Consider the following 12,981-nt stretch of genomic DNA (forward strand, 5'->3'; position numbering starts at 1 on the left):
CCTCCACCCCTCTCCCTCCATGTCCTAAACAGCCACCCTTGTGTATTCCTTTCTACAGTCTCTTCAATACCCTAAACTTATCTTCCAATGCCTAACACCTTGCCACCATAGCTCTTCTACATGCTCATGCCTACTATCTAGTGCTTTGTCACATATCCCTCATGTCACCAACGCCTATGTTCCCAATATCATCAGTATGTGAAGCCAAGCCATTTGGTTTTATCCACTAAAGCACTTAAGTAACACCATGGCTCCCTATGATGTCCCCTATGCCTGCTCCAAAAGCTCATATCACAACACCATATTCTTATCTGGTTTTGGCTCCCTGTCTGGGCAAGATGAAACCATGCTATTAGAATTAAAGTATCTGCTTAGTACTAGGTATGTCTTCCAAATAGACAAGGAAAGCAATTTACCAATGTTTCCCTTTGTGGAGGCAACAATTCTTTACAAAGTCACTGGTTTTCAAGAAACATTCAAGAACTTACATTTTTAAGACCCTAATGCACAGAGAAAAGCATCTGAAACTGATCCATCATTTTCAAAATTTACCAGAGAGCAGGGTTAACATGAACTCCAGTCTCAGCAGCAGGACTATTTCCATAGGAACCAAACCAGGTTAAGAAAAGCTAATTTTATACTGAAGTGAAATAATCAGGTAAAAATGGACTGAAACAATTTCTTATTATTCTTATGTGAGGCTGGATTTACTAGATGGAGTAGCCAAAAATATGCTAATGTACATGGCTCAATATAGCTTCCAATACAGAATAAAAGGGAAAAAACCCAAAACTTTCTGGGAAAATTCCAAACTGTCTCAGTCTTGAATTATTGTTCATATCAAAATATCCTGTGGCTATGGAGAAAAAGGCATTCTCACAAGATTTTTAAATGATTCATATTCTTGTAAAACCTCTCATCTGTCACAGATTACTCAAGGAATCTCAAGAGGAAACTCTGAAAATATTATACCGTCTTGATACAGGAGGTATTTTCCCAACATCCAAATGGCTTTAAAATGAATTTATCTTGAAATGTCAAGAAATCATCAACAGAAAGCCTCTTTGTATCTTTGCTGAAGAAAAAGTGAGCACAAGGCCTGCAACCAGTAACACAGAAAGGAGCAGAAAAAATTCTTGTCATATATAAACACACTTTAAGACTACAATTAAGGGAGTTGTATCAGCTCACTACTATCATTAACCCGCATTACCCTAATGCCTACATCTACAAAAAGCAGCAAGGAACCCAAAGGGGAAGGGGTAACAGGGACTCACCTATGAGATACATGCCAATCCAGTCCCCTGCATCCACTTCCTCTTTTATATCCCAGTATATCACCAGGTCCTGCGAATGCCCGATGGAGTAGTAGGAGCTGCTGACCATCAGGGTGGAGCGGCTGTCTGAGGTGACGAGGTCTGTGTCACTGGTAGACCTCGGAATGGTGACCGTCTCATGGGCATTGTTCCTGATGTCCATGTTATGGAACTGGTCAGGGTTGTAGCTGTATCTGAGAGGCTCTTTGCACCGGCGCCGATTTTGTGAGTTCCTAGATGGAGACGCCATGGCTGCCAGGCCCAGAAACCTGTTTTGGTACAGATTCTGTGAAGAAGAAATGAAAGTATTGTATTGACAGTGTTACTAATTTTTCAGTGACATCAGAGCTCCGGAAAAGTAGTAGGTTACAGCAAGAAAGTAAAAGATATTTTTCCACTTATCATTGCAAGAAAAGAGACATAAAAAGAGGCAGCAAGAACAGTTCTAACTCAACTCCTACTCTGTAACTCTCATCGTGAAAGCAAATGTAAGAGCAAGCCTTGCACCACCAACTTCAGCCACAGCTGAGCTTGGCAGTGTAAGGAAATTAGTAAGAGCTGGCTTCCTCCATGTTAATGCACATATCCACACACAAACACCACGACTGCCAGAGAGCCCCCCTCTTTTGATGATATGAGACAGTCTTCTCACTTGTGACATCTGGAGTTAAGTGTTAGCCCCAGTAATTCCCGCTACATTTGCAGAATCCTTCTCAAGGCGCAGTTACTCCATATTGTAAATCAAAGGCGACTCAGACAAAGGGGAGAGAGAATGATACATCTGACTCCATCATCAGAAGGCTAAAGAATTATTTTATTATACTATACTATGTACATTGTATCTAAACTGAATCTGCCCTGCACTCACTCTTGCTCACAACTGCTCACACCGCACTCATCTCTCCTTCTCTCCTGACTGTGCCGTGACAGTCTGACACACACACACTTCTTGGCCCTGATGGGCCAAGGGAACCAAACACCCTCACTTTGGGTAAACAATCTCCATATTGCATCCTACTTTAGCACAACACAGGCACAGCAAGCGAGATAAGAATCGTGTTTTCCTTCTTCTCTGCTTGTCTCACAGCTTCTCTCTGTTCAGAGGGCATGTGAATACCACAACTCCAGAGATCATATTTCATCTGGAGAGACCAGTTAGCAGCAAGTAAGAGCTGCTCCTCCCTGCTGGGTATCTGAAGAGTGAGCACCATGAAAACAGAGTTAACCCTGCTACAAAACCAGAGACGTCTTCACAGAAGTATAAATACAAAGTAAGCGTTGCAATGTCCCTGTGTACAGCTGATAGCTTCCAATGCTACAGCTCCCATCTGGTTTTTGCAGCAGATTGTGAGATATTAAGCACTCCTCGCTCAGGTAGGAATTTAGGAATGCACCAGACAATTAATGACAACTGAGAAGGTTACTGAAGAGTAGTCATCATCCTAGGAGTTGAAAAATATATTCATTTCAACCTACCCTCCCTCAAGGCAAGCTGAGTGACTTGTACAAAACATGTCTTGGTGAACGAGTTAAGAGCTTTTGTGAGATGGCAGATGGAGAATGCTTAAGTTATGACTGGGTTAAATTCTGATGTGAAGACATTATCTGATACTGATCAAAATACTAGTTATTCCTGACTTCTGTACTGCTTGTTTTTCCATTTTCCATCCAGCTTTCCCTCTTCTCTCCCTGCAGCTCTGCTATTTCAATCACTCAGCTTTTCATTATTCATTAGCCTTCCATTTTCCGTCTGTTGCCAACCATGCTGTCAAGTCTGTTAGATACAAACGCAGACAGCTTTCCAGCATGCAATGAAATGCTTTTCACATGATCAGAAGTCAAATCGTCCTTTTGAACTCAAACAAATTAAGTGGCAGATAATCACAGCTCCATTGTCCAGCCAAGCAGTTATTTAATGCCAGCTTTATCAAGGCTATGGCAGCACAGAAGAACAGTAAGTACTGAAAAAAACACAAATATTTTCTTTATTAATATTGTTTTGGGGGGAATAATTAGGCAACCTATTATTGTATCTTAGGATTCTGTTGTACAAAAATTGTACACAGAGCAAAAAATTCAGCTGGCATGTTTGCACCCCTAGAATATGCTGGCACTTTGCAAACATTGCCTGACAACGCTTAAAATCCACTGACCCAAATCCTCACTTAGTGCATTAAAAAGGGTTTATAAGCAAAAATAGCTCTGGTAGGAATGCCACACGTTATAGGAGGTGCTGCAAGACTGAAGCTAATAATGCAAAAGGTATTTTTTGCTCTAACAGAGGTAGAGGGAAGGGAAGGGAAGGGAAGGGAAGGGAAGGGAAGGGAAGGGAAGGGAAGGGAAGGGAAGGGAAGGGAAGGGAAGGGAAGGGAAGGGAAGGGAAGGGAAGGGAAGGGAAGGGAAGGGAAGGGAAGGGAAGGGAAGGGAAGGGAAGGGAAGGGAAGGGAAGGGAAGGGAAGGGAAGGGAAGGGAAGGGAAGGGAAGGGAAGGGAAGGGAAGGGAAGGGAAGGGAAGGGAAGGGAAGGGAAGGGAAGGGAAGGGCATTGTGTTGCATTTGCTGTGCACTTCATCCTGTCTTTTTTTGCTGCTTCTTTTCTTGCATTTATTCACTGTTTGGAAAGAGAGTTCACTTCACAGCACAAAGACCTAAATTCCATGTAAACAGAAAATGCATCTTTTTTTTAATCAAAAAATATGCTGTGAACATTTTCTAATCTGGGATGCACAAGCAGGCACACAAACTATCACACTCTAGTCAGTAAATTAAAATTGTTGGTAGTTTCTGTCACTTGGCAAAGAAGGCACTGGCTGTCACAACAGTAACTGACATAACTAGAATTGGTTTTATAACTGTGAGATATCAATGTAATGAACTTGAAATTCGCTCTTTGGATTAATCTGTATGATTAACATGGGTTCCTTTGCTCACTGCACTACCCAAAAGCTACTTCAGTTCAAAGGCAGACTTTTTATTTCTGGTGACAAATTACTCCAGGGAGTAGTGGTTCTGCAGATACTTTCATTTTTGAATGTTAATGGATGTAGAGTATTAATTAACTGCATACCTTAAAATTAAATTAGACTTAAACATTTTTTTTCAGCTCCAGTATGAGGTCAAGCAGTTTTAATAAAAATAGTATATTTATTGCTCTGCTTGAATTCTGTAAGTTCCTGTTTTCCTGTATGTTCATGCCAATGGAACAAATGGCATAATTTTAAAGCAACCCAGAAGGCCAAATTCTCCATAAATCCAGTATCTTGTATTTCCAGAAAATCCCCAAACTGAAAAAAAAAACCCAAATGAATTAAACAGTCAAACATAATTATCTGGATTAAATAATGGCATCAAAATACAAGCATGGTTGTATGAGTAAGTAGAAAAGAGGTTAGGTACAATAGTTATTCCACATTTTATTACCAGTTTTTCATGTTTTCTATGCAAATATCTAAAGCCCCCAAGCCCTGGTGATAGAGTCCCAGCCATTGTGAGACAGCTTAAAAAACTGCAAAGACATCCTCTTGATGTCTTGTGAAAGCAATCTGACCCATATGGATACATAATATATTTGTAAATAATATCTCTTTTAGGGGTATGAGATTAGTATTCACTCAATCCTCTTGCAGAGGTGTGTACACTACACACACTACCCTGAACAATCATTTCTAATATAGAGTGTAAATTACAAAGCATGATCAAAGAAAGACCAAATGTTAGTTGTCAAGAAACACCTCTTCATCCCTGCCTCAAAACAGTCATTCTACAACTGCTTCTACAGTCAGTCCTAGCAAGGGAGTTCCTATCTAGGGACGCTCTGCACAAATTGACCCCCAGGCTTCACTTTCCTACTCACTCCCCTCACTGCTGATTTTCAAAGAGCTCTGGAAAGCTTTGTCTCTAAAGATATACCAGCTACGTGAAAGTCCTAACCAAAATCAGGTATTTGGAGGATTATCTGTGAGCAGCACTTTGCCTCTTATTTATCTCACTTAGTCCATCCAATGCAAACACCAGAAAAATTAATTGAAGGTTTTTTTTTTTTTCCCTCCTATATAAATCCAACTGCAATACTATCAGGGAAAGTAGGAAGGAGCAGCCTAAAGGAAATGACAGATGAGATCTGACTGTAAAGAAAACAGCCTTCAAAAGTATAAACATAGAAAACCTGTAATCAGTAAATACCAAGAAAAAAATGTCACAGTTTCTTCCCACATTTTCTCCTTTCTCACTCACACCTCTCTCCTTTCCCAAGTGCTGTTAGGCATTCAGAAAGCACAGAGCTGCTGTCACCAGTGCTTTTTCCTTCACTGCTGAAACAAATGTACCATCAATGGTACTTGTCTCCCTCTTTGAGACAAGAAGAATCCTCTGGCTGAGAGGCTTCACACCACTATTGCTAGCTGAATTTCAGCACAGGATTTAGAGCTGCCATGGAAGCATCCCCTGGAAGTCTGTAGGGTTTAATGTTAGGGATTTTTCCTTTTTTTTTCTTTTTTTCTTTTTTATTTCCTTTGGGATTATTTTAAATCATGCTAGAAAAGTCCATGTGCTTTAGCAAAAAGAGATAGATCTCAGCTAAACATCTGCAAGGATCCAGCTCTGTTCTCTGATCAGACAATTAAGAGCTTTCTTCCAGAAACTTGGACTGATACCATTTACCTCTGACAGCTGGAAGATGGATTTGTGCAGGTCAGGATGGGGGTACAATGGACTTTCACTGCTCATACCAGAGACAGGCTATGATTGAAACACAACCCATCAACGGAGCCCTGGCAGATGAAGAAACTGAAGAGAACAAGGTGACAATATTAGCCACCATGACAGCAGGCTCAAAGTGGTCACTCAGATGTCTGCAAGCATCACTCACTGCAACCCAAATTTCAAGGGCAACTGCTGAGAAAGACAAAGAGACAGCTTTCTGTGATGGGTAGCTTGGGACACAGTGCATTTATCCATCTGAAAATTTCATGTGCCACTAGTCAAGTCTAGTATCATAGGCAAATCAGATGTGGGTGGAGTCAGTCTCTTGGTTGCTCCACCAGAAATTAAGGCTCTCCTGATAAGTTTTCAGCTGGCATTTGCAAGGCTTATGTGCTTTTTTTTAAAGACAACAAGGAGCTAAGACTGATTTAAAAGTAAAAATTTAGGGCCGTCTGGTGAAAGTGATAAATTATCTCAGCAGAACTCCTTGGACCAGCTTTCAAGAAGGCAAGAGCATGTATGTCAACAAGGATACTGTACTAACAGAACAGTAAGTAAGGTGGTAACAGTCTGTATGTAAGATTTGGTAAGCTGGACGAGAGAAAACCTAAAAATATTTAGAAAACCTAGTCACAGCCCAGGTATGAAAACCCAGGGCGAAATCCTGACGCTGGGCCAGAAAGACAAGTAGGAAAACAACAGTGCCTACAGTCATCAAAAGATGGTGTGATGGGAATCTGCAAGCCAGAGCTTTGAGGAAGACTTTTAACTTGAAGGTGGGGCTGCTGAAAGGGCTTCCAGCATGTAAAATTTTTATTAGAGCTTAAATTAGAATTGAGTAAGTTCTGAAGGACAGGAAATCCAACTCTGTTGCATGGAAGAGTAACAGAACTGTGTGAAACCAAAAGTATACGATCATGAATCTTGCTGCTGCTCCTTACAGGGCAGGACTTTCCCCTCCAGCCTTGCTCTCAACTCAGCAATGTGAAGTCTTTCCTCAGAGAAAACTCTCTCACTTTCCATAGCCCTGAATACTTATTGCAGGATCTGCTTCTTGCTCTTTCCTGTTCTCATCTTCACATCCACTGCAGGCCTGCTCTGAAGACATCTCTTCCCCATCTGCTCTCCCCACCCATAGCCCTGAGGGCCCCTTAGCCACAGCCACTCAGCTGCTTTCAGGGAAACTAACTATCCTTCCATCAAACTCAGAGGCAGGGAAAGGCAAATGAACTATTCTCATTTCCTCCTTTCTGCCTGGGGACAGTCCTCAACACAGCACATGGTACCTGCACAGCAAATTCAACCACGAGAACATTTGCATTTTTCATCACTGCAGGCAAAGTACAATTGACTACACAAAATGCAAGGCAATGCAGAGCTAAGAAAAAACACAATTCACAAGTAAGCTGTAATCAAAGCTACAGCTTCAGCTTTCATAACAACCTCCCATCAACCTACTGGCACCTATCTCAATTATTTATTTATCATCCTGTGAGGGAAAAATCCCTTTGGACATTTGAATTTTGGAAGAACTGTTAATACAATGCTTAAAAACAAAAGGATTTTTAAAACATAGTTTATACTATAGCCAAATCCAGTAAACAAGGGTGTAGAGTGAACAATGCTATGCAAAGTCTTCTCCATACAATCCATTATTTGTCTTGCTGTAAACATAAAACTCAACACAAAAGTCATGAAACTAGCCATGAAGCCAAAGGATTTGGAGAGCACAGAGAACTTTGTAGCATTGGTCCATTTCTTTTAGAGGCACAGGAATGGCTTCTTGGTGCTTCAAAGGAATTGTTTAATAGCCCAAGGGAGGTGCAGGCTTACATGGTCTACTGACACCCTCTTCCCTCCACCCTTTTCTGCATATTACAGAGCACAGATGAAACTGCTGCTCTTGGGCAAGCTGAAAACATTTCAGAGGAGTGCATGCCATAGAAAACTAGAGAACTTCAAGAGCATTTGTCTCAATATTGCACACCTATGGCTATATATATATATATATATATATATATATATATATATATATATATATATACACATGCACATATAAATATATATGTGCCTATAATGACCACTAATCAAAACTCAAAGCCATTATGCATCAGCAGCAGGGCAAATGGACACTATCAGCCAGTTCATTTTTCCATTTTCTGACCTTTGTGCCTTTCCAGTCCAGCTGTACTGCTATTTTAATGTATCCTCTTACATTTAACTTTGCTTCAGTGATGTGCAAATCAGTGCACAAATTAGAATCAAAATGAAAGAGCTGGCCTGAAGGTCAGCCCAGCAAGGTTTGGTGCTGGTGAGTGGGATTGATTCCTGATGCAGGCCTATTAGTCATAAGGCAGAAAAAAGTGGCAGCACAGTAATGAGGGTACTCCTACCGTCTACAGAGCAAACAAACAAGAGCAGTCCATATATTCTGAAAGCACTTAAACAATCTCCTGGGGACAAGAAGATAGAAGCTGGAATATGGGGCAACGATTGGAGGGAAATTCTTTGGGTTCAGAAAAAGGAAGAAAATTAATAATGTGGTTTTTCCTTCTCTGTGTGAAAGTACTACAAAAGAATAATGTCTGATGAACTCAAGAGAGTGTGCTAAAAGACACACACATCACATCAAAATTTGTACTCCTGCAAGTATATAAATGAAACAATCTTCTGAAAAAAAAAACAACAAAGACGTTTTCCCAGTTTTACATGATTTGACCCTGAATTTCTCCACTTTATGTGTAACTAAGAGCAATTAACAATCTTATGTTCAAGACATTTGCAGTGAGTCAGTGACAATCCACTCAGAGTTCTCCACATAAAGCACTAGGAAGTTTCTGCAGTGGAATGCAACTAAGTACAAAATTAATTTTTTATTTCTGTTAACATGATAGCCACAAAAACAGCCTTGTCTCAGCAGTTCAGCACAGCAGGGGATGAGAAACAGCCATCAGACTTACCCGTTACAGAGAAAAGAACTGAAAACACTGCCAACATTTTTAAAGGACACATTCAAGTACACAAGAACAGGTAAATATGCAATGTAGCCTGAATATAAAATCTCAAAAAGATAATTATAAGGGAATTAGAAAAGGGTCAACATGATAATATCTTTAATCAAGATAACATTACACAGCTTCAGTCTATTTTTTTCACACTTCAAAATGAAAGAAATAAGCTTAGGATTTGCTCATATGCTACAGACAAACACTCCAAAGTCCACAATGCTCACCTTTGTTCATGCTTTATGATGCACATAATAGGAAATGTGTATCTTTTACTTGGTTGGTTTTAATCACCAGAAGCAGGCAGAGAAGTCTCCAGCAGTACTGGACAGAGGAAGGACAGTGACTACCTCTCAACAGGTACAAGATGAAGCATTTGTACATTGCACAACACACCCCCTCTTACCAAGCATCCTCATGTCCACAAAGACCAGTGTGGACTATGCCAGATTCACAGATACACCAGTCCTTGTGACTGTGGTGCCAAAGACTAAAAACCCCCATTTCTTCATCATTTCAAACCCAAGAACAATATTTATGGACAACAACCATGGCAGGAAAGAATCCAAACAATTCTGTAGCAGGCACTACTATTGGTTTAATCCACCTTTTAAAGTAAATTAAGCATCACTCTAAGAAGAAGGTTGTCTCAAAAAGCCTGTGTGTCCCACATTGAACTGTTTAAGAATCACTGCCACATTTATGATGCCCACTGCAAAGTGGGACTCTGCTGGCCTCCCAGGAATGGTTCTTAATCCGAGGGGCTTTCAGGAAGGAGGAGATTAAGAACAGGGATGCTCTTCTCTGTTACAGACTAGAACCACTGCTGCTCTTCTGTGAGCTGATCCACTGATACTCCTACTGAGAAGCCCTGCCCATGCTGGATGTCCTGTTTTAGGTTCTGCACAGCACATAATAACAGATATCGCTTACCTGATGGGTTTTTATAACCATCTTATAACTTTGGTTCTTCAAGTACTTTTCCATGAAAAAGATCAATGTCTACAGGTTCATTCAGCTGAAATTCTGAGTACTTAAGCCACCCAATTTAGGAATGCAAGACTCCCTGAGTACTCAGAGCGAAGGGACAGGTTGCTCATGAAAATGACTGAGACTCAGGTAAGGCTTTCTCAGACACAATTCAGCTCCACGTCTCTTTATCCCTTTTTAAGGAGTCAGTGACTGTTGGGATCCTAGGTCAGACATGGTAGTTTAGGTAGGAAGGAGTCAGACCTCTCAAGCTGTAAAAATTTGTATTATATAAAGGTAAGTGGGCAAAACACTCCTGAGGGCAGCAGAAAATGTGTATTCTAAGTACATTAATGGATGTAAAATAGAATCATAAGGGAAATTAAAAAACATAACTAAATTACTACCTGATTACTGAAGAATAGTGTGATTTTTTAGACAACTATAAAATTGCAGACTAGAGGGTACATCCAGAGAAAGAGCACAGAAAATAAAATACGTAGTATAGTATATGCACTCTATGTACAGCTCTTTTTAAAAATGTAGTACCAGTAAACGTTGCAGAGGTTTACAGGAAAATCTGTGAAGACATTCTGCACAATTTAAGAGACCTACAATGAAATGATGTAGAGTAAGTATGAGTTGCAGAAAGATATCCAGTAATGTACACTGTTTCCCAGAACTGTCAGGTACAGCAATTTCTCAGTCATTGCTCAGAAGCAGTCCGAGATTTCCCATATCTCTTCCCCAAAGATCAGTGACTGAAGGAGTCTTTCTTTTTTGTGGAAAGCACTCTTAATTTCTTATGTTACATGAGAGTTATAAAAATTCTACCATTCTCTACCCTACCATAAAGAATGCATTACACCTTCCACTAAGACAACTGTTTTACTAGAAAACAAGCCTTGTGTGATATCTCTACTGTATATTGCTACCAGACACAAGAAGAAAAGACTTGTCTAATGTATTACACAGGTGTCAGGCATAGCTTATTATGCATGAAATATACACACAAGAAAGAGGCACCGAAAACAACTAAGCACAGATGTCAAAACAGAAGTTTTTAATATTAACCTCCTTTCAGACATAAGTATATATCTTTGCAAATGAAAAGTTCATGTGTGTATGTATCAAAGGATTTATCCTGCAGATCTATGCATGTAGCATTCCCACCACCCATGCTTCTCTTTTTGCCTAGACACTCCTGTGCAGCACAAGTGCATCCATACACACCACAAGACATTTATCACCATGACCTGAAAAACTTCTGTTGACTCTGTGAGTGCCATCCTCTGAAAGAGCTGTGTGCCCTTTCCATCCTCCCTCCCTCTATTCCAAGCTGCTGGGAATGACCCTGCTCCTCTGTGCCATGTCTCTCCCATCACAGCCCATGCCATGGCCATATTCCAGGTGACCATGCACCTTCTTCTCCTCCCCATCCCTTTTTATTCTCAAGGCCTATCTCCCTTTCTCACTTGTCAGTACCACTGTCCCAACACTTGTAGGTAGGAAGGGACAGGACACACAGCATCACTTGCTGTACCAGCCATAAGACAGACACTGGATTAACTCGTGGGGACAATAAACATACAAAATTCAGGAGGGCTGGAAAGAGGCTCTTTTCACTCATGAATCTTTGGCTGACCCCCACTCCACAGCAAAGAGAGCATAAAAAATGTCCTGTTTCATTCACTGCTGCTAGACTTGTCATGGTTCTTTACCTCCATCTGCATTTCTTTAAGAGTGTAAGTGTTTTGAAGTGTCAGTCTCTTAGCCTCCTCAGGCAGTGAGGCAGGTAGGTACCATTAGCAGTCTGTCGAGTATTAATGCCTGTATCAACCATTCCTTTGATCTATGAGCAACAACAAACCATTGCAATAAACCAGTCTTTCAACCAGCTTCAGAGTGTGCCCCCAGTTCCTTCGTCTCCCTTTCAATGAGGCCTGAAATATTCCCTGACATTTTCAAATTAATTGGCTACAGAGCTCCTGTTATTACCATATCACCTCCAGAAAACTACAGAAATGCCATCCAGTTGAGTGTGCTTGATTCTGCTTACAATAAAGTTAAAGGCAAAACTTCCCTTGATTCCAATGGGGAACAAAGTGACTTTGTAAAGCAAAGGAAAACCTGTATAGCTGTCAACAGCTGCAGCTAACAAGGACTAATCCAGACCTGGAAAATAAAGAGTTCATATTTTAACTGAAACATTTCACATGTTATCATCCATGGACAACCTACTCTGTTGGAAGACACATCACAAAACATGTAGAGCAGCAAGTTGCATTTTGAAATACAGATCACAGCAAGTACTCTCAGAATGCAATCTCAAAATCTAAAAACAAACATGATTTGATAGGTTAGGATTAATTTAAGACATAATTAGTTTTAGACCATGATATCTGTGTTTTTTCCTATGTAATTATAAGAATAAACATTCTTTGTTTTTTCTAAAGAAAACTGGAACATGAGACATTAAAGCATAATCATCATTATAGCACATATTCTGTCTGATATCACTGGATGTGAGTGAAAACGACAGAATTAAAACTTCTTGGAAGTACTAAGAGTTTGAATTCCCCATTTAAGTATGCTTATTCTTAACAGATTCTCTCTTCATGTATCTACAGTTTCAGGGGGACTGTGACAACAAAATACCTGAAATTTGTTGTTTTCAAAGAAACATCGATTATGACCAACATTTTGAGGATCAAGATTTCCTAATTTGCACTGAAGAATGGTAAAGAAAAACTGACCAATGCTAAATAATGGCACAGATCAAATATTTTATTATTGAAAATAATTCTGATATTATTAAAAACTTAATACTAGTGATTTTAAACCTACAAGGCATTGTTTAAAGGGTGAGATTTTTCTGTTCCTGGAGAGGAAAAAATACGACAAGTATTTTCAAACCAGACTACTACTTACTGCTTCATCATTATTTAAAGTTATGTTTTGATTGTATAAATCATAATAAGCTGCTACTATA

General features: G+C 40.0%; 1 protein-coding gene across 7 annotated transcripts in view; it reads right to left on the reverse strand.

Annotated features, from left to right (window-relative positions):
• Positions 1-12,981, reverse strand: part of HECW1 (HECT, C2 and WW domain containing E3 ubiquitin protein ligase 1) — a 252,277-nt gene that overhangs the window by 165,073 nt on the left and 74,223 nt on the right. For all 7 annotated transcript variants that reach the window (XM_058038828.1, XM_058038988.1, XM_058038656.1 and 4 more), the window contains one exon: positions 1,278-1,602. In XM_058038828.1, the coding sequence (XP_057894811.1) occupies positions 1,278-1,566 (289 nt within the window). In that variant the 5' untranslated portion in view covers positions 1,567-1,602. The remainder of the gene's footprint in view (positions 1-1,277; positions 1,603-12,981) is intronic.

This window comes from Melospiza georgiana, chromosome 1, assembly GCF_028018845.1.
Source record: "Melospiza georgiana isolate bMelGeo1 chromosome 1, bMelGeo1.pri, whole genome shotgun sequence".
In the NCBI taxonomy this organism is placed as follows: Eukaryota; Metazoa; Chordata; class Aves; order Passeriformes; family Passerellidae; genus Melospiza; species Melospiza georgiana.